The sequence below is a fragment of the Oncorhynchus mykiss genome, chromosome 22, assembly GCF_057628025.1.
Source record: "Oncorhynchus mykiss isolate SJ-2025 chromosome 22, ASM5762802v1, whole genome shotgun sequence".
Taxonomy (NCBI): domain Eukaryota; kingdom Metazoa; phylum Chordata; class Actinopteri; order Salmoniformes; family Salmonidae; genus Oncorhynchus; species Oncorhynchus mykiss.
The window spans coordinates 43,223,490-43,250,233 of NC_143043.1; the positions used below are offsets into that span (position 1 = coordinate 43,223,490).

Consider the following 26,744-nt stretch of genomic DNA (forward strand, 5'->3'; position numbering starts at 1 on the left):
CCCAGAGCACTCCTTCTCCTTGGTCGACAGGGCTGATAATGGAACAAAAGGGGTTTAAGGTTTCCTTTTATTAACATTTCTGAACAAGCTGTAGCCTTTGACATGTAATGTAGTGGCATTTCTGGATGAAATGTACATTTCAGTCATTTAACAGATACTTATCCAGAGCAACTTACAGGATAAATTAGGGTTCAGTGCCTTGCTCAAGGCCACAGTTAGATTTTTCACCTAGTCAGCTCGGTGATTTAAACCAGCAACCTTTTGGTTACTGTCACAACACTCTTAACCGCTAGGCTACCTGCCCAAATATAGTTCATTTGGGGTGGTTGATATTCTACTCCTGCTTGTGTACATTTAACTGCAGTAAAAATCATTCATTTAAACCTGGAACATGAGGTTGTGGAACATGAGGTTGTGACATTGAACTAGGTGACGAAGGTGATCCGTGTGGAAGTGGAATCCAGTGGAATATTCCACAACGACTTATTCTACCCATAGGGTTCCAGCTATAGCGAAAAAAGTTGGTACTTTGCATAGACTGCTTTCCATATAGCATATTATCACTCCTATGAGAAGACATGTCTCGCGCTTTATTGTGACCAACTCAACATAAAACACAGGTGGACATTTATTTTATACACAAACGTTTATTTAGTCAAATAAAGCAACATTCTGATAAGAACAAAAGGTGTGATCACTGATAGGTGAGCAGAGGATTGAGAAGGAACGGCCATTACAGAGGACCGTACACAGAAACCATGACAATATTGTAAAGAACTTCAAAACTCACTAACTTGCTTTTCCATTCGTTAACATGGCTAACTTACATCCTGCACGTCACTGTACTGCATGTGTCTATCATTCCTTCTGGAAATTATAAAAGAAATAAAACAATACATAAGCTCTAAGAAATGTTTCAGTTTTATATTTCTGTCTCCCTAATCATATACTGTTTTTATTTGATTAAAAATGAATTTTGGGCCACAGACACTGTGGCCATGTTGGACACACCCACTACAAAGACAGAGGGGCTAAATCATACAAAACAATGGACCAAGTCCTATCTACACACCAAGAGAGATAGGACAACGAGGGAAAAGACCGAGAGGAGGGAAAGGGGAAGAGATCGGCAGAGAGCGAGTGGAGAGAGAGAGAGAGAGCGTGAACAGAGAGAGAAAGAGAGAGCGTGAACAGAGAGAGAAAGAGAGAGTGTGAACAGAGAGAGAGAGCGTGAACAGAGAGAGAAAGAGAGAGCGTGAACAGAGAGAGAAAGAGAGAGCGTGAACAGAGAGAGAAAGAGAGAGTGAACAGAGAGCAGAATCACAAAAAGTATTCCAGCTCATAACGGAGGTAAGGGTTCTTCTCATCGTTGTAGACGTGGGGGTAGTGAGCTATCAGAGCATCCTGGGAACCGATGTAGATCGAGTTATAGATCTTCCAGTAGACGTCTCGAACCTTCCTGGCTGGGTGGAAGAGACCCTGGAGAGAGGAGACAAGGTTAGAGAGCATTACCAACTCAACGGCTGCACTTACAGTGCTAGTATCATTATGGCTCGTTTGTTTAGACATTTTTTGTTTAGGGGGTTACAGGTACATCATCTCTGCACATTTTTAAGTTGATAAAACATGTACCTGTAGGTAAGAAATATATAGTGTTTAATAATAATATATTCAGTATAAAACAGGAAAAAACTAAACAGTAGTCCTCCGCCCATTATGTTCCCATTCAAGCCCCCCCACCAAACACCCCCAGAAACCATGTTTTCCACCCCTTCCCACAAGGTTTGTTGCTTTTTATGAAATACACTACATGACCAAAAGTATGTGGTCGTAAAACATCTCATTCCAAAATCATGGGCATTAATATGGAGTTTGTCCCCTTTTTGCTGCTGTAACAGCCTCCACTCTTCTGGGAAGGCTTTCCACTAGATGTTAGAACATTGCTGGGCTTCCATTCGATGGAGTTGAGGTCAGGGTTCTGTGCAGGCCAGTCAAGACCTTCCACACCGATCTCGACAAACTACTGCTGTATGGACCTCGTTTTGGGCACGGGGGCGTTGTCATGCTGAACCAGGAAAGGGCCTTCCTCAAACTGTTGCCACAAAGTTGGAAGCACAGAATCATCTAGAATGTCATTGTATGCTTGTAGCGTTAAGAACCAGGAAAAACAGCCCCAGACCATTATTCCTCCTCCACCAAACTTTACAGTTGGCACTATGCAATGGGACAGGTAGCATATTCCTGGCATCCGCCAAACCCAGATTAGTCCCAGATGGTGAAGCTTGATTCATCACTGCAGATAACACGTTTCCACTGCTCAAGAGTCCAATGGCGGCGAGCTTTACACATCTCCAGCCGACGCATGGCGTTAGACATGGTGACCGTAGGCTTGTGTTGTGGCTGCTCGGCCTGCTCCAGCAGGGCAGAAATTTGACGAACTGACTTGTTGGAAATGTGGCACATTGAATGTCACTGAGCTCTTCAGTAAGGTCATTCTTCTGCCAAAGTTTGTCTATGGAGATTGCATGGCTGTGTGCCCAATTTTATACACCTGTCAGCAATGGGTGCGTCTAAAATAGCTGAATCCACTCAATTGAATGGGTGTCCACATACTTTTGTATATATAGTGTATCCACCGCAGTTCGTTCACAGACTTCATAACGGTATGTTGCTGTTGATAGTGATATCACTTTTTACATCTTTATGGATATTTTATGTTAATTCTCAACACTATTCTAGAATGATCCTAGCCATCTAGTAGCAGATAGTAGTCAATCTGCTACCTGTCTGTCAGAGCAAGGAGATCAGTGATGTAGTATCAGTCAGGTTTACCTGCAGGCAATACTGCAGCATGCGGCAGGGGCCGATAGCCACCCTGAGGCCCTCCAGGGCCCCCATGACAGCCTGGATTACATGGGGCGACGTCTCAAACACGTTGGGCCACACGTAGTTCAACAAGTGGTTAAGGGAGTCCTCACAGCCGAAGCCGTAGACGCCCAGGGACATGTGCTGCACCACGGCACTGGCAGTCTGTCTGTGGACCAGGTCTCTGCAAGGAGGAGAGAGAGGAGAAAAACAGGGTTACCATGGAGCCAGCCGAAAGGTGCAAAGGAGCAGGTGGATCCTACTATATATATTCTAATTCTGTGGAGGAAATCCACAATGACAATGAATGACACTTGACTTCTCATTTGTAATCAACAGGTGCAGGGTGAGAACAGAAGTGAACTGGATGTCAGATCTGCCAGTTCTGTGTCCATCTAATGAAGTACTAGTCCTGATCTGACCACGGACCAGTCCAACAGGCGTGTTTACAGGCATGATACAGCACATTCAACCGAGTGATCCCTGTTACAGACAGAACTGATCTTGGACAGGATCGTGTGGCCATGTAGCTTGATGCATTTACAATACCTGGAAAACCTTATGTTTTTGGTTTATTGACTACAGGGTCACTGTGACTTTAGTCAGCCCACCAGACTGATTGTTAGTTACAATGTTTGGTCCTGTCACCTGTCCATCAGTGCGTCCTCCAGCAGGGGCGTGACAGCATAGATGTAGTCCTTGCCCATCTCCCCGATGTACTCAAACAGGAAGGACAGGGACTTGAGCACGCCGTTCTGCACGTTGAGCTCAGGCACACGGTACTCGTTCATGAGGGCGGGGAGCACGGTGAAAGGAGAACAGGTCTCAGCCACGATGGCGATGGCTACGGTGGTACACACTCGGTTCTGACGCTCCTGAACCTTCAGGTTGTTGAGTAGTGTGGCCAGCACATCATGGGGTCTGGAGGAGTGGAGAGGTCAATGATAGGCTAAATATATACTGGTTACCATGACAGTAACAGGTGAAGTATCATCAAGCATCATTATAATACAACTTTGAGACAACATTTTTCATGGACGCTCAGAAACCCTAATAAATGTGAAGTAATGGAGTTCAACATCTCTTGAGAGGAGTACTGGGCAGTAGCCAGAGACTGGAGAACTCACCCGATAGCCTTGGCGATGTACCCGAAGGTGTTGACGGTGGCTCTGCGGATGGCCTTCTTGTGGGCCTTGAGGAGCTCCAGCAGCTCAAAGCAGATGCGCATCCACTCCCTGGCCGACACATACTCAGCACCCCTACACAGACAGACCAGGGTAGGAGTTACAACATGGTTGAGGAAACATCTACTATCATACCATATTTACACAAGAGTCACATATTGGAATTTACTAGTGAATGTGTGTGTAAAAGATTGGACTGTACTGGTGAATGTCTGTATGTGTGTGTGATTCCTTTGCTACAGACATACCTGTCAGCAATCCTGCCCACCAGGTCAATACAGTTCTCCTGCACCTTCTCATGTCTGTTCTTCAGGATTGGCGTCAGCCGCGGTAGCAGGTCTTTGATTGGTGGAGTCATCTTGTGCATACCTGAGTGACAGCACAGACAATAAAATCAGCTCTCTGGATGCATATCACCAAGTGTTAACAGCTCTACATATCCTAACTTAATCATAACCACTCTTATAGCATTACTGCTGTTACACCAGCCCAATACTTGTTCTTCACTGAACTCAATGAGTTAACACAAGTCATTCAGAGGCATCTCTCTACCCACTCGAGCTCTACCCACTCGAGCTCTTTCTCAAATGATTTCAGCTCCTCTTAGGAAGTGAGAGGGACAAAATTAGTGGGCTGAGAGTGTATGGAGCTACAAGACAGAGCATTTTGGAAAATAAAACAAATGTTTTTTTATTTTACCTTTAACTAGGCAAGTCAGTTAAGAACAAACTCTTATTTACAATGACGGCCTACTGGGGAACAGTGGGTTAACTGCCTTGTTCAGGGGCAGAACGACAGATGTTTACCTTGTCAGCTCGGGGATTTGATCTTGCAACCTTTCGGTTACTAGTCCAATGCTCTGACCACTAGGCTACCTGCCACCCCAAATGACTTTTCATTTGTAACCAACAGATGCAGGGTGAGAACAGAAGTGAACTGGATGTCAGATCTGCCAGTTCTCATGTTGGTTTCCATCTAGTGAAGTACTAGCTCTGATCTGACCACAGACCAGTCCAACAGGCGAGAATGATTCGCAGGCATGTGACTGAAGACCAAAGGGTCATCAACCTTAGTGTCAACGTGCTATTGGTCAGAAGACAGGGAGTTGTAGAAGTGAGGGGATAACGTTTACATACCGATGACATTGACGATGGCCTTGAGAGCACCAAGGATACTTCCCAGTACTTCAGGATACTCTTCTCCTAGATACTCATATAACACCACTCCCAGGTGACCCATCAGCTTCTCCTGTGGAGAGAGAGAGAGAGGGAGGGAGGTTTAGAAAGGGAATCAGCTTCTCCTGTGGAGGAGGAGAGAGAGAAATGTTTAGAAAGGGAAATAGTTTATCCTGTGGAGGAGAGAGAGAGAGAAAGGTTTAGAAAGGGAAATAGCTTCTCCTGTGAGGAGAGAGAGAAAGGTTTAGAAAGGGAATCAGCTTCTCCTGTGGAGGAGAGAGAGAAAGGTTTAGAAAGGGAATCAGCTTCTCCTGTGAGGAGAGAGAGAGAAAGGTTTAGAAAGGGAATCAGCTTCTCCTGTGGAGGAGAGAGAGAAAGGTTTAGAAAGGGAATCAGCTTCTCCTGTGGAGGAGAGAGAGAAAGGTTTAGAAAGGGAATCAGCTTCTCCTGTGGAGGAGAGAGAGAAAGGTTTAGAAAGGGAATCAGCTTCTCCTGTGAGGAGAGAGAGAGAGAGAGAGAGAGAGAGAGGGAGAGGAAGGATTAGAAATGAAAGAAGAACTCCGCCAGTGAAGGTGAAATCATTGCAGTGTGTGTGTATATAAATACTGCTCAAAAAAATAAAGGGAACACTAAAATAACACATCCTAGATCTGAATGAATGAAATATTCTTATGGAATACTTTTTTCTTTACATAGTTGAATGTGCTGACAACAAAATCACACAAAAATGATAAATGGAAATCAAATTTATCAACCCATGGAGGTCTGGATTTGGAGTCACATTCAAAATTAAAGTGGAAAACTACACTACAGGCTGATCCAACTGATGTAACGTCCTTAAAACAAGTCAAAATGAGGCTCAGTAGTGCGTGTGGCCTCCACGTGCCTGTATGACCTCCCTACAATGCCTGGGCATGGTCCTGATGAGGTGGCGGATGGTCTCCTGAGGGATCTCCTCCCAGACCTGGACTAAAGCATCCGCCAACTCCTGGACAGTCTGTGGTGCAGAGACATGAGAAATGATGTCCCAGATGTGCTCAATTGGATTCAGGTCTGGGTAACGGGCGGGCCAGTCCATTGCATCAATGCCTTCCTCTTGCAGGAACTGCTGACACACTCCAGCCACATGAGGTGTAGCATTGTCTTGCATTAGGAGGAACCCAGGGCCAACCGCACCAGCATATGGTCTCATAAGGGGTCTGAGGATCTCATCTCGGGAACCTAATGGCAGTCAAGCTACCTCTGGCGAACACATGGAGGTGCCACTCCACACCATGACTGACCCACCGCCAAACCGGTCATGCTGGAGGATGTTGCAGGCAGCAGAACGTTCTCCACGGCGTCTCCAGACTCTGTCACGTCTGTCACGTGCTCAGTGTGAACCTGCTTTCATCTGTGAAGAGCACAGGGCGCCAGTGGTGAATTTGCCAATCTTGATGATCTTAATCTTGATCTTCTCTGGCAAATGCCAAACGTCCTGCACGGTGTTGGGCTGTAAGCACAACCCCCACCTGTGGACGTCGGGCCCTCATACCACCCTCATGGAGTCTGTTTCTGACCGTTTGAGCAGACACATGCACATTTGTGGCCTGCTGGAGGTCATTTTGCAGAGCTCTGGCAGTGCTCCTCCTGCTCCTCCTTGCACAAAGGTGGAGGTAGCGGTCCCGCTGCTGGGTTGTTGCCCTCCTACGGCCTCCTCCACGTCTCCTGATGTACTGGCCTGTCTCCTGGTAGCGCCTCCATGCTCTGGACACTACGCTGACAGACACAGCAAACCTTCTTGCCACAGCTCGCATTGATGTGCCATCCTGGATGAGCTGCACTACTGAGCCACTTGTGTGGGTTGTAGACTCCCGTCTCATGCTACCACTAGAGTGAAAGCACCGCCAGCATTCAAAAGTGACCAAAACATCAGCCAGGAAGCATAGGAACTGAGAAGTGGTCTGTGGTCACCACCTGCAGAACCACTCCTTTATTGGGGGTGTCTTGCTAATTGCCTATAATTTCCACCTGTTGTCTATTCCATTTGCACAACAGCATGTGAAATATATTGTCAGTGTTGCTTCCTAAGTGGACAGTTTGATTTCACAGAAGTGTGATTGACTTGGAGTTACATTGTGTTGTTTAAGTGTTCCCTTTATTTTTTTGAGCTGTGTGTATATACAGTGCCTTGCGAAAGTATTCGGCCCCCTTGAACTTTGCGACCTTTTGCCACATTTCAGGCTTCAAACATAAAGATATAAAACTGTATTGTTTTGTGAAGAATCGACAACAAGTGGGACACAATCATGAAGTGGAACGACATTTATTGGATATTTCAAACTTTTTTAACAAATCAAAAACTGAAAAATTGGGCGTGCAAAATTATTCAGCCCCTTTACTTTCAGTGCAGCAAACTCTCTCCAGAAGTTCAGTGAGGATCTCTGAATGATCTAATGTTGACCTAAATGACTAATGATGATAAATACAATCCACCTGTGTGTAATCAAGTCTCCGTATAAATGCACCTGCACTGTGATAGTCTCAGAGGTCCGTTAAAAGCGCAGAGAGCATCATGAAGAACATGGAACACACCAGGCAGGTCCGAGATACTGTTGTGAAGAAGTTTAAAGCCGGATTTGGATACAAAAAGATTTCCCAAGCTTTAAACATCCCAAGGAGCACTGTGCAAGCGATAATATTGAAATGGAAGGAGTATCAGACCACTGCAAATCTACCAAGACCTGGCCGTCCCTCTAAACTTTCAGCTCATACAAGGAGAAGACTGATCAGAGATGCAGCCAAGAGGCCCATGATCACTCTGGATGAACTGCAGAGATCTACAGCTGAGGTGGGAGACTCTGTCCATAGGACAACAATCAGTCGTATATTGCACAAATCTGGCCTTTATGGAAGAGTGGCAAGAAGAAAGCCATTTCTTAAAGATATCCATAAAAAGTGTTGTTTAAAGTTTGCCACAAGCCACCTGGGAGACACCAAACATGTGGAAGAAGGTGCTCTGGTCAGATGAAACCAAAATTGAACTTTTTGGCAACAATGCAAAACGTTATGTTTGGCGTGAAAGCAACACAGCTCATCCCTCTGAACACACCATCCCCACTGTCAAACATGGTGGTGGCAGCATCATGGTTTGGGCCTGCTTTTCTTCAGCAGGGACAGGGAAGATGGTTAAAATTGATGGGAAGATGGATGGAGCCAAATACAGGACCATTCTGGAAGAAAACCTGATGGAGTCTGCAAAAGACCTGAGACTGGGACGGAGATTTGTCTTCCAACAAGACAATGATCCAAAACATAAAGCAAAATCTACAATGGAATGGTTCAAAAATAAACATATCCAGGTGTTAGAATGGCCAAGTCAAAGTCCAGACCTGAATCCAATCGAGAATCTGTGGAAAGAACTGAAAACGGCTGTTCACAAATGCTCTCCATCCAACCTCACTGAGCTCGAGCTGTTTTGCAAGGAGAAATGGGAAAAATGTTCAGTCTCTCGATGTGCAAAACTGATAGAGACATACCCCAAGCGACTTACAGCTGTAATCGCAGCAAAAGGTGGCGCTACAAAGTATTAACTTAAGGGGGCTGAATAATTTTGCACGCCCAATTTTTCAGTTTTTGATTTGTTAAAAAAGTTTGAAATATCCAATAAATGTCGTTCCACTTCATGATTGTGTCCCACTTGTTGTTGATTCTTCACAAAAAAATACAGTTTTATATCTTTATGTTTGAAACCTGAAATGTGGCAAAAGGTCGCAAAGTTGAAGGGGGCCGAATACTTTCGCAAGGCACTGTATATATATATATATATATATATATATATATGTGTGAGAGAGACTGTATATATGTGCGTGTGTGCAATACGTGTGTGTGTGTTCGAGTGTGCATGCGTGACCATCTGTGAGTGGTTGGGTAGACTAACCTCCTGGCAGGTCTTCATAACCACGGCGGTGCGGGAGATGAGATCAGCAGCCTGCTGGCGGACCTTGGCAGACTTGTTGTTGAGACGCCACAGCACCGTACCACAGATCTGAGGCAGGTAGGGCTTCACCCTCTTCCCCAGGGCGTTCACCACCGTACCAAACCCGTTCAGCATCACAGAGTCCTACAGGGGTCAGAGGTCAAGTCCTACAGTCAGTCATATTCTACACAGGTAGGCTAATGACAGACAGAGTGTGTGTGTCCAAAATGGCGTCCTATAGAGTGCACTACTTTTGACCAAGGCCCAAAGGGCTCGGGTATAAAGGGAACAGGGTACCGTTTCGGACAACAGCAGTTACCCATTCAAATCAAAATGAATCTCCCGTCAAGCCTCAGATTCCCATAAATCCACACTGCTGTTCAGACAGGGATATCTTGTTTCAGCACAGGCTTTTCCCGATGTTATACCACGAGCCAGGTTCAGCAGGCAAACGTTCCGGGCCCGGTGTCCCAAAAGCATCTTAAGGCTCGGTTCTTCATTAGAAACATCGTAGGAGCATCGTTAAATCTCAGAGCTGTTTCCCAAAACCATCGTTATTAACGGTGCACTTGAAAACGCTCGCAATCTAACGCCTGCCTCAGACCACTCGTAGAACAGCTAAGTGCCTCGTTAGATACAGAAGACCTCCTCTAAACATAGATAAACCACGTGATTCTGTCTATGTGACCACGGGTAACTTCAGAACAAAGTTGACTACAAAAACAAAGTTGCCAATGTCTTGACAATTGATACAAACAAGTGACGCGGTCTTTAAAAAAAATGCTTTAAAAATATAAACAGTAGGCTATAGCTCTACGTCAATCATATTGAAATACAGTTCATTTTCAATCATTTGAGTTCTATTTTGTTACTTGTAGACTATTGTTTGTAATTTGTCTCATTATATTTCATGTGTAGCCTAACGTGGCAATTTTTATTGGGTAAGCATTATAATAAGCCGCCTCAATATTTGCAGCCGTAGGTGGTAATATCTCTTTAGGAGCTGATCCAATGTCAGTATTGTGACATAACATTTATAATTAAGGTAAGATTTTAACTGAGAAAGCTGATCCGAGAACAGCAATGCCTTTCTTCCAATCTTATCAATATTGACACATACGACTGTTCTCTGTAAGGTGTTTTGGGAAATGAATGTTACATCTCAGACCATTGTCAGAAAGACACAACGGTAGAACACTGGGAAGTTCCACTTCTATCTGAACTTTCCACAACATTGTTCCTTGCTGAATGTGCCCCCTCTCCCGGGTTTCACCTCTGTGGTCTGTTCCTGGAAGGCGTACAGGATGCCGTCGATCAGCTGCTCCTCCAGCTTGTGGTCGATGTCAGCAGCTCCCAGGTTCCCCATGATCTTCTCTATGGTCTCCATCACCATCTTCCTGTACTGCTCTGCCTCGTCCTTCAGGTCATCTACAATACGAGAGATGATCTCTGCTGCTCCCACCTTATTGGCCAGCTCCACTGTGGTGTCCACCAGCTAGAAGATGGGCAGACATACAGGGAAGAGGTTAGCTCACAGACCCAAAAAAACACCAGACATGAATCAACTATGACCAGATTCTAAATGTTAATGAGTTATTGTATTTCTTTGTATTTTACCAGTTTATCCCATTGAGGCTAAAAATATATAGAGATTTTATTGTCATAAAATTGACTACAACTGATTTATGATTGGTTAAACATTTAGTTTAGATCGGTAATCAAGCCAGTCAGCATAAGGGATATGCATGGAGTCGTTCCTGTTTGAGCTGCGTCTGTACCTACCTGTCTGTAGTTGCGTCTGTCCAGGGCCATCCTGTGCTGCCAGAAGTGCTTGAAGAAGGGAGGCAGGATCTCTGTCTTGATGTAGTTGGCCTCCACACCGTCAGTACCACAACACTGTTTCACCACCTGGAAGAGAGGGGGGACAACGGGGGTTAGAAACAGGCCACACACACACACCAATTCACTTTGAAGTGTAACACGTAGCATGTGTAACTTATTTCTGTTCTGGAAATGTAACCAACAGGTGCAGGGTGAGAACAGAAGTGAACTGGATGTCAGATCTGACAGGTCTCATGTTAGTGTCCATCTAGTGGAGTACTAGTCCTGATCTGATAGGTCGAACAAGCGAGAATGAGTCGAACACACACGCGCGCAGCCTCCCTCACCTTGAGCACGATCTTCTTCATCTCCTCGTCAGGGGACTGGAACTCTCTGATGAGGATCAGCATGACCTCTCTGGTGTAGTAGTTAGCGTACTCAGCATCCATTAGAGGGATCAGGTAGCCAATGGCCTTCAGGAACGCAGCCAGACCCTGGGACCCAGAGGGGAGAGGTGAGAGTTAACTCCGTTACTGTATCCAGACAATTTTGCCATTTTAAAAGATAGAATTGCTGTAATTCTACACCTTTTTCCATGGCTTATGCCGTGTTCTCATGCCATCTGAGTGACTCAAACATAACGTTTAAATTCACACTAAAAACGTCCCAAATTTTTTTGCTTCTATCATTTTTGTTATGTACATCATATTTTATTTGTATTATAATGCACATCATATTTTGGGGGGTGGCGGCCACTATTGAATGAATATAGGGGAAACACTGGTACCTGTACAGGCGAGATCCTGAAAAGAAGTTGTGTTGTGATGTCAAGTAAACTAGTTTGTATTATCCTGTTTTAGGAACGTAACAGGTGCAGGGTGGATGTCAGATCTGACAGGTCTCATGTTGGTGTCCATCTAGTGAAGTACTAGCTCTGATCTGACCACGGACCAGTCCAACAGGCGAGAATGATTCGCAGGCATGCGACAAAGCAATGTGTCCTCACCTTTCCTCTGTGCTGTCGGATTCCCTTCCACAGGGGTTTGAGTACGGAGTCAAAGGACTCGATACCGTAAGGCGTGGCAGCCTCCGCCAGGGCGGCGATGGCCAGGGCACTGATGGTCCGCACCTTCTGCTGCTCATCCACCAGACCTGAGGGGGGCAGACACGGCGGAGGTCAGATCATCATATATGTTATCCTTCTTTGTAAAGTGTATTGTGACCATGTTATCCTTCTTTGTAAAGTGTATTGTGACCAACAATACACTTTAAAATAAACTTGAAATGTCATCCCTCGCACCCTAGATACTAGAAAACTAATCTACTTGAGTCAAATATACTAGTCACTACTAAATATAACTAATGTACTATAACTAAAAAAATGAATCTACCCCCCCAGGTCCAATAGCATCCTCAGGCAGTGGTCCCTCACCATGCTCGATGATCTCCACCAGACTCCTCAGGTGGGGCAGGATGGCACAGCCCATGAGGATGGCGATCTGCTGGACAATCTTGATGCCCGTGTGGCGGGCCTGCCAAGACTTCTTGCTCTTACACACAGCTTTGAGGAAGGGCAAGAGGGAGGGGATACCCAGAGCGGACGCTACGACAGCGAAAGCTCTGGCTGTTGTATTTCTGACGTATTCATCCATGTTGTCAATATCAGGTCTCATAGTGGAGATCATAGTGGCCAGGCCGGCAGCCTAGAGGGGGAGGGAGGAAGGGAGGGTAAGAGATCAACTAAGATGAATAGGTGTTTATGATAGTGCTTGCATAGACATCCTAAGTATACTTTTCTAATGTGATTTCAGGTCAAAATGTATTAGCTACTTGCTTTAGGAATGTGACCAACGGGTACAAGGTGAGAACAGAAATTAACTGGATGTCAGACCGGCTACTTCTCCTGCTGGTTTTTCATCTAACGAAGTACCAGCCCTGATCTGACCAAGGACCGGACCAACAGGCATACGACCCAACTGTGGTGGGTGTGTGAGTACATTATAGGGCTGGAAGTGGGGCTCACCTTGGCCAAGTTAGAGATGATCTCTCTGCCCTCCACTCGGGCGTAGTAATCTTCATCAATCAGCAGCGGCTCAATCACCACCAGGATCTGGGGAACAGAGAGTCAATTAGTGAGGGCCAATCTTGGCACAGGAGACATATTGTAAACCGAGTCAGTGAGTCCCTCGCTCTCACACGCGACGACTCACCTTGTGTACATATGGGCGGACCAAGTCGTCCAGCTTGTAGAGGATGCGGTCTATGACCTTGACCAGCAGGTGGCGCTCCTGGTCCTCCAGAGTAGGAGACATGAGCAGGGGCAGGATCTGGTTGAACAGGGGCCCTGCTCCAAACTCCCTCGCCTTGTCTGTGATCTGACGCAGGGCAGCCTGAGAAGGGACGCAAGGGGGTTAGACTCGATGGTTGACTTTTCAGTGGTGAGAGTTATACACAAAAAGGAAGATGGAGCTAAGCCTATAGAGATGAAAAGTAACACTAGATAGGCCTTTGTCAAACCTTCATAAATCCGATTGTGCTGATAATGGCAGCCATCTTGGTCAGGGAAATGTTACATTAAATTCTGTGGTCAAGACTAGAGGTCGACTGATTATGATTTTTCAACGCCGATATCGATTATTGGAGGACCAAAAAAGCCGATACCGATTATTGGAGGACCAAAAAAGCCGATACTGATAATCGGACGATTTTTATTTTATTTGTAATAATGACAATTACAACAATACTGAATGAACACTTATTTTAACTTCATATAATACATAAAATCATTTTAATCATAAACAATAAAATCAATTTAGCCTCAAGTAAATATTGAAACATGTTCAATTTGGTATAAATAATGCAAAAACAAAGTGTTGGAGAAGAAAGTAAAAGTGCAATATGTGCCATGTAAGAAAGCTAACGTTTAAGTTCCTTGCTCAGAACATGAGAACATATGAAAGCTGGTGTTTCCTTTTAACATGAGTCTTCAATATTCCCAGGTAAGAAGTTTTAAGTTGTAGTTATTATAGGAATTATAGGACTATTTCCCTCTATACCATTTGTATTTCATTAACCTTTGACTATTAGATGTTCTTATAGTATTGCCAGTGTAACAGTATAGCTTCCGTCCCTCTCATCGCTCCTCCCTGGGCCTGAACCAGGAACACAACGACAACAGCCACCATCGAAGCAGCGTTACCCATGCAGAGCAAGGGGAACAACTACTAGAAGGCTCAGAGCGAGTGACGTTTGAAACGCTATTAGCGCGCGCTAACTAGCTAGCCATTTCACTTCGGTTACACCAGCCTCATCTCGGGAGTTAATAGGCTTGAAGTCATAAACAGAGCAATGCTTGTCACACAACGAAGAGCTGCTGGCAAAACGCACTAGTGCTGTTTGAATGAATGTTTACACGCCTGCTTCTGCCTACCACCGCTCAGTCAGTTACTTGTATGCTCAGTCAGATTATATGCAACGCAGGACACGCTAGATAATATCTAGTAATATCATCAACCATGTGTAGTTAACTAGTGATTATGATTGATTGTTTTTTATAAGATAAGTTTAATGCTAGTGTGACAAAAACCAAAAGGGCACACTCCCTCTACATGGGAAAACAACTCTGCTACAGGACATCCATGGGACCTCGTGAAACCATGGACTACACCTACTGATAATGGACACCAGGGGGAGACAGAGGAGATACCAATCATAGACTTCTCTAAGCTGAGACTTGAAACACCACACCCAACAGTGGAAACAACCAGCTGGTATCATCAAGTGTAATCTACTCATCAGAACACGGAAGCAGAGCTATGGGCGTCAAGTACTCTGTGACTTAGACTTAGAAGGGTGAATCAGAATGATGTAAGAAGAGAGCTATCACTGTGCGTTTTACAGAAACCATAACATTGCGCAGTGTGGTCCAGCACTTTGCGAACTTCCCCTGTAAAAAAAAGTATATAAAGAGAACAGAGATCATGAGAGAACCATGATTCTCACTGACATATGAGACAGACTTCATATGGAGAATCATCATAGGTAAATGTACTATTGCACTATTCTCTATTTGCCAGACTTAAACAATATGCAAGAACTGGTTAAATTTTGCTTAAGTATTAATTGGATCATTAACTGAATCTACCTGGTTAAGCTCTGCGAACCCGAAACTGAGTCTCTGAAACACAGGGGTCTTGACACCTCTTGATCACAGACAAAGCAGCATTCGCAGTGTGACACATCAGGTCCAGAAGTGATTAACAATTTAAAGAAACAGCCAAATACCAGTCATAGTAATATTGAGTCTATACACAGAGTTGGAAGTGAATAGTAGTAAGGTATTAGAATTCGGAATCAAGCATTATTACTGAGAGAATACCGATTACAGGAAAGTGACCAAGGGACTGAGCATTTAAGGTAATTGACCTCTTTTTGCTATTTAGTCAATATTGTTAGAAGTGTTAACGCATTTAAAGTTTTGCAATATTATCTGGCATTAGTATAAAGTGTATTAAGGATTGATTGAGCACTATTGACGTATTAGGACTGTATAACCATTGAATTGTAATAATGTGTATAAGACAAAAACAGAGTGACTTAATAAAAGCTTGAAACTTTGACAACTAGGCCAGATGAACGATCTGGAGAGCAAACGCCTTTAACACTCTCACTGAACAGAAAGTGACCCTGGTTATAGGTTAAAGTGATTGCACTAAAGAATATTTCATTGTGTGGACAATAATATATTTTTAGGAGAGTCAAAACATATACCAATACTAGTTTCCAAGTGACTACTAGCTGACGAGCATAATAACTAACAGAAGATGAGTTATTAGGTATTGATATAAGAGAAGAAGACAAGGTAAGGGAGTATAGGAAGAGTCTATAAACATAAAGTAATACAGTAATCATCTATCCAAGGCCCCATACTAGACCGGGAAATAAGGGAGTGACAACGTGAACGAAGGAACAAACCCAACTCACGCGAAGGGCCATTACGAATAAATAGAAGGGTTGGTAGGGCCGCACAGCTAGGCCCTTGTTACACCGAAGTAACTAAAATGCTAAAGTACTCTGCCCAGCCAGAGGACGGGGTAGAGGCTTTTGCTGCAGGTATTGGGCTAAAGTCAGCACCGTGACACTTGCTAGCAACTTACCTTGGCTCACTGCATTCGCGTAACAGGCAGTCTCCTTGTGGAGTGCAACGAGAGAGGGGCAGGTCGTTATTGCGTTGGACTAGTTAACTGTAAGGTTGAAAGATTGGATCCCCCGAGCTGACAAGACGAAGATCTGTCCTTCTGCCCCTGAACGAGGCAGTTAACCCACCGTTCCTAGGCCGTCATTGAAAATAAGAATGTGTTCTGAACTGACTTGCCTAGTTAAATAAGAAGGTATAAAAAAATAAAAATAAATAAAATAAAATGTAAATTAAATATCGGCGCCCCAAAAAAATTATTTCTGATTGTTATGAAAACTTGAAATCGTCCCAAATTAATCGGCCATTCCGATTAATCGGTCGAACTCTAGTCAAGACTATGAGGACAGTTGGTATCTGGTCTCACCTTTCTCATGGGAGGTGTTCCGTTCTTGATCTTCAGCAGTAGTTTCATGATCTTACGTTCCTTCTGTTCCTCTGGGCTCAGAGTGGACTCATCCACCTCAACAAGCAGTTTGTCAAAGTACTGAATGTCGTCTGGTTTGAGGAAGGGCAAGTTCCCACTGGGCTGGTCGTTGATCTGCTTCATGGAACGGTCCTCCTGCTGCATATGGAAGCCCGTCATGCCCCCCATGGGGGTGGGGGTGGCAGATAGCTTCCGGGCCGGGGTACGGATGGGCACATAGCCTGCTGGTGGGGGAAGGACCTGTGGAGGGAGGTGGGGGATGAAACATTAGTACTGTTCATTTATCATACTTTAGTGATTCACTTTATTTACTTCAGTTCCATTCACCCTTTCTCTGTACTGGAATCGAGCCCTTCGCAGACAAATGCCTCAATGTCTTCAACTGAAGAGACACGCTGCTTGTGGGGATCCCAACCCAGAGACAGAATGTGTCCCGTTCCAACTCGTCATTGTATCATCACCGAAGACCATTCAATCACTTAATATAGATACTGCATTTGATGTGACAAGTGACGGTTGAGCTCTATTTTGCCAATGTGCTGGGGAGTGGGTGTGTACCTTGTATCCTTCTGGGAACATGGCATCCAGCTCATCGTCTGTGAGAGGTCGGTTCCTCTCGTCTATCTCCCTCTCCCAACGCCAGGCCTGCAGCTGCTCTGGGGTCATGCTCATCAGGTGACCTGACAGGATAGGAAATGCATACATAATGTAAACATGCCTCAATAACCCAGTATCATGACTTAGTGGAACATTCTACTACTTCTATTCCTACTACTAGTAAATGAACAAGTACATAATATCAATTCACCAACAGTTATCAGTGTTAATTGATAATCTACCTCTAAGGAATTTAAAATGGCTTTCAAAGGCCTGACAGGAAGGCTAGGTGATTAACAGTACCTGGAGAAGGAGTGGCCATATTCATGGCAGGGGTTCCGATGGGAGTTTTCCCAGGGGTCATCAGTGGGGTGGAAGAGCCCATCTGGCTGGCGGGGGTCTCGTCCCAACGGGATTTCCTTTTACTGGCCCCGGGGGTGGGGGTCTCTCCCACTGACTCGTCTCCTCTGTCTGTACGGGGGGTCTCGGCCCAACCACTCCCATGACCAGGGGTCTCCCTCTCCGTCTTGGGGGTTTCGTCCCATCGGTTTTTGCGCACGCTGCCTGTGGCTCCCCCGTGTCCAGGGGTGGTGTGTCCCGGTGTGTCCCCTCTGCCTGGCGTGGCTGCTCCAGCCGGGGTGTGGCTAGGGGTGGGGTCCCACATTCGGGAGCTGGGGGTGGCCCCTGGGGTCTCACTGCCCTTGTTCCTTCCGGGAGTCTCGTCCCAGCGGCTGTTGGAGGGGGTGTGGCCAGGGGTGTGTCCTGGGGTCTGCTGTATGTGTGGTAGGGCGTGTCCAGGAATAAAGGGCTCAGTGAGTTCTCACAGTACAGAAATGTAAACTGGAGAAGCACGGTTGAGTTACTTTGTTCCACTAGGATCTTAAAAGGCACATTTTAAGTCAAGGCAAATAAACTGCCCCAAAAACACTTCTATATCATTTGCTGATCGAACACCAGACCCCAAAAAATAATTGTAAGGATACAAACGGGATCTGATGAACTAAGATAATAAGTTTTACCTCAGCAGCCTGATCGGCCTGGTCCCAGCTGGACATCTTCTTAGGTGTGCCGGCGTTGCTGGGGGTTCCTGATTGGTCCTGTTTCTCGGCCGTCTGGTCCCAGCGGCGTTTACGCTTTGCGGCGGCAGCAGCAGCAGCAGCCTGGGAGGCAGCAGAGCCGTTGACAGCCTTCAGGTCTCCTGTTTTGGCCTTCTCTGCCATCTGCTGACGGATCTCTTTCTGTATGGAGGGAAAGCAGGGAGACCGTGAGAACACCAACCAAAGGATACACACAACAGGGCAGGGGAAAGTTTCCTGTGGGATTTGTAGGACTTAAGTCTATTGTAGGCAACGATACACCACACTGAACGATACAATTTCATTGTGTGGGTGTATTTATTATAAACTGGGTGGTTGGAGCCCTGAAGACTGATTGTTTGAAAACCATGGTATATCAGACTGTTTACCACAGGCATGACAAAACGTGACTTTTACTTTTCTAATTACATTAGTAACCAATTTATAAAAGCAATAAGGCACCTCAGGGGTTTGTGGGATATGGCCAATATACCACGGCTAAGGGCTGTATCCAGGAACTCAGTGTTGCGAAGTGCATAAGAACAGCTATTAGCCATGGTATATTGGCCATATACCACACCCACTCGGGCCTTATTGCTTAAGTATATCCTTTATGGACACACAGCACTCAGAAACATAACCTCAAGACAAAGCCATGCCCTTGGTCTAAAGCAGTGTTTACCAACCCTGGTCCTCCAGTACCCACACCAGAACACCCTTTCATTGTAGCCCCAGACAAACACACCTCCTTCAGCTCATTGAGGGCTTGATGTTTAGTTGACAAGTTGAATCAGGTGTGCTTATCCAGGATTCCAATACAAATGTGTACTGTCGGGGGTACTGGAAGACCACAAAGGGGGTTTATGTGGTCTGTCTTACCTCCTCTTTGGTCAGGTGCTGCTCCTTCATGACGTCCATGTACGACCTGGACTGCAGCTTAGGGTCCGGCGTTTTGCCCCCTGCGCGAAAGAGCACCAACAAGACACAGGGCAGCCGATTAGAAAACGCCCCCAGGACCCGGCTTCATAACACAGACAGCAAGCACAACAACACAGCCAGCTCAGCTAGGCCCTCACTTTTTCTTTAGGAAACATTTACTGGTTTAGTTCCTTAAGCTGAATCACAACAAGACAACCCTAGATACACAACATACAGACAGTCCTCTCTTGCTTGCCTTACATACAAACATAGCTGTCTAAAAAAAAACAGGCAGATACATTGAGAAACAGCGGAGGTTGTTTTGTCTTTCTTTCAAGGAGATAACAGGAGAGGATAAAGCCATCACTGATGCAGGGGTCCTGGGCTGTGCTCTCCAGAATACGTACACTTTCAGTGCCAAGGGTCCTTCTGCAGTCAGACTTCAACCGGCAGAAAAGAAGCCTAGAAAATGTCTCTTTACCATTAGTAACACTTTGGAAAAGGGTTGGAACTCACACACATAAGCATACCACCTGTGATTTGTTTTTTTTAACGTCACAAAAGAAAAATCCTCCTGGGGCTCAAACTTCAAAGTAAAAATAAATAAAATATCCCCCAGAGTGCGAATTACTGATAGCATTTTAAGAAAATGAAGTCAAGATTTTTTTTTAACCAAATCTAGGAATGTTCTGTGAGATAAATGTGTAGCTACTTTATGTAACCCAGGGCAGGGAGAGTATATCTATATATATATATATATGTAGTAACACGTATACCTGAGGGGCAGTGGAGGCAACTTTTAGATCCATACGATCAATACCTTAGTTTCAGGGGAACTGGCCACATGCTACTGAACAGTCGCTAGTTTGACCTTGGAGTCCACTGCTATTCCAACTTCGTAAATGTAGATCTTGACTTCCTTTTTAGAAAAATGTTTTTAAAATATATATATATATATTATGAATTACAAGATAAATCTAAAGCAAAAGACCACCATAAAATGGCAGAGGTTTCAATTTGGTAGAAGACAAAATAAAAGGTTGTTGGGGTATAGCTGCTTTTCCCCCACCCAGACAGACAACCAGCCAGTGGACCCTGACAAAACTGACAAGCGCACACTTCTGTCTGTTCACCATAACCTACACAGGATGAGTTGCTGCACCCTTAAGAGACTGCAGTACAGGACTGGCAAAGCAGTACTGCTGTAGGAGAGAAATTAAGGACAGTTAGTATGGGCCTGTGGAATTGCGGCACACAGATTTCTTGATATGTTTCTATTTTACAAAGATGTGAAATAGAAATATAATTCCACAACATATTTGTATATGACAGAGCTGTCTACATGCAGGTTTGATACAGCCCTACCCCCAGACTACATTGAGGCACTAAGGCCAATTAAATCTCAGACCCTACAGGCAAATTGTTGCATTACAAATAAATTGTTGCAACGTGTAAATAAACATACTGTAAACTTAATCTACAAGGTATGTGTTTAGTTAATCAAAAGCTTAATGGCTAGTCAAGCTGTAGTCTGAGAAATAGGTCATCCTTGGTTAAACTGACAGGCTATGCAGTTCATTCTAACGAACAAACATACATTTAAGCTGGCAAGACAAACAAGTTGTAGCCAGGTTTAGGCTTTGAGAAATGGGAATATATGCAAGTGACGGCTCCGTGCCCTGTGAGAGGTAAGGGACAGGACAATACTGGAGACAACGCCCTTTGGCCAAGGATTATACCGTCACTGTAATCCACTCTATTACTTAGACTCCTGGAGCCCAAGTTAAGATCCCTGACCAGACCTGGACTAAATGCCATTTAAAATGGGCTTGAAATCTGAAACCATAACTCACTAGTATTGTTGATGACAACTGCACTATAGTTTGTGTGTGAGTCTCATAATCGACTATGTCCTCATCTCTTCTAATGGAACTTCCCTCGCCCCTAGAAGTCTGACAAGCCTGCAGTGGTGGTAACTGACCATAAACTTGCACAATGATACTATAGTGGAGTGAAGGAGGAAGGGCCACTTGGAAGAAAAGGGTGGTAAAATAGCATTGCTTATTACGAGTGTTCTTGTTTTACACAGGAATACTTCGAAGTCTCAGATCTGTACCCAGGTGGGTCGGCAATCTGGGGCATTCCTTGACTGGGAGCCAAGCTTCAGACAGCCAGCACATTTCTGGCTTCTGACTGCCTCGTGATAGGGTGGTTTGTGTGTGCGGTAATGGGGTCATTGTGTTACCGCTTACTGGGTACAGCAGGGTGCAGCACATTGTATGAGCAGGTGAATTACCCCAAGGATAAGCATTAAATCACGAACAATTAAAAACATGTTGCTACTCACATTACCCAATACCTTTCTTTAAATTAAACAGTTCATGATATAGATAGCCACATGGGTCTGTTAACCTTTCGAGACACTCACAGCCGACCTGCCACCCATGTAGTATTAGGTATAATAGTCTGTAACCAAGACAACAACCACCTAACCACCTCTCCCTAATAACATATGGACCCACTTACTGGCAAAAGTTGTATTTCGCACAACTTTATTAGTTTACAATTATTCTCATTTTCGAGAAAAAAAAGCCTTGCATCTGCCAGGTAGACCGTTTTCCCCAAAAGTGAAGAGATTTTATTGAGCCAAAATTATGAGTGATAAAAGACACCCTCGGGCCAGAAAAGATTACCACGGGAAGGTCTTAGTCTGGGGAGCAAGCAGGTGCACAGTGCTCGAAGGGCTAAGCAGCAAGAGGTGGGTTGGAACTCTTGAAAGGCATCCATGGGATCATGGCAGTTACAGTACTACACATAACATATATCAGGGGAGGACACTATGGAGGGAACATGGAGGGGTGAAATTTACCGTCTGCAAAGGGGTCAAGACGCTCCGGAGAGATGATCATCTGTCGACGTCTGGCCTTGTACTCGTCTTCACGCTCTGCAATCTTAGCGGGCCGGTGTTCGGCGAACGGGTCGTACTGAGAGGAGAGACAACACAGCATGTTACAATACATGTCATCATGGTAAACATTACAGAGTTTGATAAGTAGCCATTATAAAAATGGTGTCTATGACAAGATATGAGCAGGATAATTATGCAAATCCAAAACATTAGCACTAAGATTTGGTGAAAGGTACTCTTGTCAGTTCTGAACTCCAATGTAGAATTCTACAGGAAGAGAGGAAGATGGTGTTGCAAACCTGTTCATCTGACTGTGGTATTGCATTGAGTATAGCCACCGGAGCGTGATATCCCGGTTTCTTCTGTCCAAGTAGACTCGTTGACGAGTCCTCCTCATCATCCTGAAAATAAGAGAGAGAGACAAGAGTCTGGTCAAGCCTAGCCATTTAAGGCAGACTCTCCCAGCTCGAGGACAACAAGACATATTGGTGTAGCCAACTCCATTAAAAACAAAGACTCTTGTGGAATAGCTGATGTCTGACCCCTAGGAAGAGAAAGAGGATTTCAGTGTTGCATATAGCAGATGACATGCAACACTTTTCCCAAGTTACAAAGAAAACATGCATCATCACATCACAGGATTTGACATCAGGACTTACATCCTCCTGTTCATTGGCCGCGATGGAGGTGACATATCCAGCGAAGCGGCTATCGCTGCCACCGTAGATCTCCTGATCGTAGTATCCAGTAGAGTCCAGGCCCACACCCTGATCTCCTCCCTCCTCCACCAGGGCAGCTTTCATGCCCTGGATCTCCAGGATCTGGGCCTCGATGTCTGGGGGGGAAGAACAACAGTCATTGACCATCTGGGCATGTTGACAACATCACCAATGATGTCAAGCATATTACCAAATCAAATGCGATTTTACATTAATGTAAATGAATAAGCAGCAGTGACAGGTTATACATTAACTAAAATAGATGCCATTGCAACTAATTATTAAGCTTGACTGCCATGCTCAAATCGTGCGCTGTGTTGACAAAGTAGGGCCTGCTAAATTAGTTTCAATTGTAGCTTGCCAACGACTAGATAAACCACATAGCTAGCAACTTACAGAATATCCGGCAGGGTTAGTTAGTTACGTTATGTAGTTCTTTAGCATTACCTTCAACGCCATCTTAACTAGGTAGCTTTTACAACACCAGTTTGTGACGCTGTAGCCATATCAATATCATAGCAAGTTACGCATGTCTACATCTACACAAACCTCCCATAAATAGTATCACGAGCACACTAATATATATATATATTTAAGGCAATCATGCTTATTGAAATTCTGTATTATCTAGGTTAGCTAGCTTAGTAGTTAGCGGGACGCCATTATCTATTATGCGCCCGGCCTCGTTGCGTCTAGATTGTCAACATCATGTCACGAATGAAAATAGAGCTAGCTGACTTATAAACAACAGATGCATTTTGTCGTATATTTACTATGAAACTGACGTTAGTAAAATTAGATTATAATAGTATTTTAAAACACTTTGTAAATAAATAATCTTACCTTCGTGTGTTTTGGCGATCTTCGCCATTTTGGTGGTTCAGTAAGACTGAAACCGGAAATCAAAATTAATTAATATCCGTTCTGCAAAAATAGATGCGCAGGCGTGTGTAAAACAGAGAAAATGTGCATTTGTGTCTAAATATCACAGTTCCCAGTTGCTTGAGAGGGACATAGCTGAGGTTTTTAAATTTCAATTAAAATACTTAACGCCCTAAAAATTTGTTTGGCTATGAGAAAACAGGAAGTTTTAATATTGTGAATAAACTAACCAATTCATTGGGTTTTAAATCAAAGTAGCACTTTGAGGGAACTGTTTATAAATGTATGCTGAAAATCCAAACGTAAACCACCATAGAATAGAGTATATATTTAATGTATCTATTATAAATAGACACAGGCCAGGCTGGGAGTAGCACACGGTAAGCTGAAGGGAAGCACCCCTGGAGAAGATGAAGTGCCCTGCTCAATGGCACATTAGTGGTACCTGAGATCAAATCAAATCAAATTTTATTTGTCACATACACATGGTTAGCAGATGTTAATGCGAGTGTAGCGAAATGCTTGTGCTTCTAGTTCCGACAATGCAGTAATAACCAACAAGTAATCTAGCTAACAATTCCAAAACTACTACCTTATAGACACAAGTGTAAGGGGATAAAGAATACGTACATAAAGATATATGAATGAGTGATGGTACAGAGCGGCATAGGCAAGATACAGTAGATGGTATTGAGTACAGTATATACATATGAGATGAGTATGTAAACAAAGTGGCATAGTTAAAGGGGCTAGTGATACATGTATTACATAAAGATGCAGTAGATGATATAGAGTACAGTATATACGTATACATATGAGATGAATAATGTAGGGTTTGTAAACATTATATTAGGTAGCATTATTTAAAGTGGCTAGTGATATATTTTACATCATTTCCCATCAATTACCATTATTAAAGTGGCTGGAGTTGAGTCAGTGTGTTGGCAGCAGCCACTCATTAGGGGCGGCAGGGTAGCCTAGTGGTTAGAGCGTTGGACTAGTAACCGGAAGGTTGTGAGTTCAAACCCCTGAGCTGACAAGGTACAAATCTGTCGTTCTGCCCCTGAACAGGCAGTTAACCCACTGTTCCCAGGCCGTCATTGAAAATAAGAATTTGTTCTTAACTGACTTGCCTGGTTAAATAAAGGTAAAATAAAAAAAATAAAAATGTTAGTGGTGGCTGTTTAACAGTCTGATGGCCTTGAGATAGAAGCTGTTTTTCAGTCTCTCGGCCCCAGCTTTGATGCACCTGTACTGACCTCGCATTCTGGATGATAGCGGGGTGAACAGGCAGTGGCTCGGGTGGTTGTTGTCCTTGATGATCTTTATGGCCTTCCTGTGACATCAGGTGGTGTAGGTGTCCTGGAGGGCAGGTAGTTTGCCCCCGGTGATGCGTTGTGCACACCTCACTACCCTCTGGAGAGCCTTACGGTTGTCGGCGAAGCGGTTGCCGTACCAGGCGGTGATACAGCCCGACAGGATGCTCTGATTGTGCATCTGTAGAAGTTTGTGAGTGCTTTTGGTGACAAGCCGAATTTCTTCAGCCTCCTGAGGTTAAAGAGGCGCTGCTGCGCCTTCTTCACGATGCTGTCTGTGTGGGTGGACCAATTCAGTTTGTCTGTGATGTGTACGCCGAGGAACTTAAAACTTACTACCCTCTCCACTACTGTTCCATCGATGTGGATTGGGGGGTGTTCCCTCTGCTGTTTCCTGAAGTCCACAATCATCTCCTTAGTTTTGTTGACGTTGAGTGTGAGGTTATTTTCCTTTGATATTGATAACAATCACCCTTACGTACATTGGTTAGCTGACGTTTGTCTAGAAACTAGCTTAAATTCTAAATGACCATTTTATAATTATATTATTAATACAGTCAATGTTATTACAATATGCTTGGCCAGATATGCTTGTAAAAGCATAACCTGTCTCCATATCACATTACTCAGTCAGTAGCATTACAAGAACCATGCTATGGGGAAGAACTAGCGGCAAGGGGATGAAAATATACAGTGATGGTTTTGACACCCTATTTGGTCCTAAACAGAGAGTACACACTGGCAGAATGCCTGACCACTGTATGGAAAGCGTTGACTACATACAGACTCAGTGAGTGTAACAGTATAGCTTCCGTCCCTCTCTTCGCCCCTACCTGGGCTCGAACCAGGAACCCTCTGCACACATCAACAGGCACCCTCGAAGCATCGTTACCCATCGCTCCACAAACCACTACTTCAAGGTCTCAGAGTGACGTCACCGATCGAACCGCTCTTAGCGCGCACCACCGCTAACAAGCTAGCCATTTCACATCGGTCACATGAGCATAGCCTATTGAGAGAGGCTCCCATAGACAGACCTGGCTCTCAAGAGAAGACAGGCTATGTGCACACTGCCTTCAAAATGAGGTGGAAACTAAGCTGCACTTCCTAACCTCCTGTCAAATGTATGACCATATTAGAGACCCATATTTTCCTCAGATTACACAAAAGAATTCGAAAACAAACCCAATTTTGGGTGAAATAACAGTGTGCCATCACAGCAGCAATATTTGTGACCTGTTGCCACAAGAAAAGGGCAACCAGTGAAGAACAAACACCATTGTAAATACAACCCATATTTATGTTTATGTATTTTCCCTTTTGTAACTTAACTATTTGCACATCATTACAACAATGTATATAGCCATAATATGACATATTCCATGTTTATATTCATTTGGAACGCTTGTGAGTGTAACGTTTACTGTTTATTTTGATTGTTTATTTCACTTCTGTTTATTATCTATTTCACTTGCTTAGGCAATGTAAACATATGTTTTCCATGCCAATAAAGCCCTTCAAATTGAATCGCGAGAAAACCCTGCTTACGTTGTGTCCTTTCAACAAATTTAGCACTAACCTTTCAGAGTCAACTATGCACTGTAGGTCGATCAAGTCAAGGCAACTCAATCCCACATCTCGTGACATTTTTGCACACGCACTCACAGCACAATGGAAAAAAAAACACAGGTCAACAGTTTTAGG

The 26,744-nt window shown here is 44.3% G+C and overlaps 1 protein-coding gene across 3 annotated transcripts; it reads right to left on the reverse strand.

Annotated features, from left to right (window-relative positions):
• Nucleotides 1-627: 627 nt before the first annotated feature.
• Nucleotides 628-26,732, reverse strand: LOC110501835 (splicing factor 3B subunit 1). Of its 3 annotated transcripts, none has more exons than XM_021579683.3 (24): nt 26,620-26,732; nt 23,686-23,731; nt 22,783-22,958; nt 22,423-22,524; nt 22,085-22,199; nt 19,177-19,256; nt 18,241-18,459; nt 17,525-17,993; nt 17,183-17,304; nt 16,565-16,864; nt 13,214-13,393; nt 13,027-13,113; nt 12,436-12,706; nt 12,010-12,155; nt 11,351-11,497; nt 10,965-11,090; nt 10,456-10,677; nt 9,144-9,326; nt 5,186-5,297; nt 4,298-4,418; nt 3,993-4,124; nt 3,514-3,786; nt 2,833-3,049; nt 628-1,479 (listed from the first exon to the last, which is right to left on the reverse strand). In XM_021579683.3, exons 2-24 carry the CDS (start codon nt 23,711-23,713, stop codon nt 1,321-1,323), a joined length of 3,987 nt encoding a protein of 1,328 aa, XP_021435358.1. In that variant the 5' UTR covers nt 23,714-23,731; nt 26,620-26,732; the 3' UTR covers nt 628-1,320. The 3 variants fall into 3 exon arrangements, with proteins under 3 accessions (XP_021435358.1, XP_090072275.1, XP_021435359.1); XM_090216149.1 differs by having other exon boundaries at nt 24,984-26,713; XM_021579684.3 differs by lacking the exons at nt 22,085-22,199; nt 22,423-22,524; nt 22,783-22,958; nt 23,686-23,731; nt 26,620-26,732 and adding an exon at nt 19,623-21,497.
• Nucleotides 26,733-26,744: the final 12 nt, after the last annotated feature.

Excerpts from the sequence above, each read along its gene's own strand:
- LOC110501835 (XM_021579683.3), bottom strand. The coding sequence starts at position 23,713 with ATGGCGAAGATCGCCAAAACACACGAAG. Across the intron at positions 13,114-13,213 it reads TCCGCCCATATGTACACAAG|ATCCTGGTGGTGATTGAGCC; the intron begins GTGAGTCGTCGC and ends TCTGTTCCCCAG. Across the intron at positions 12,707-13,026 it reads TCATCTCTAACTTGGCCAAG|GCTGCCGGCCTGGCCACTAT; the intron begins GTGAGCCCCACT and ends CTCCCCCTCTAG.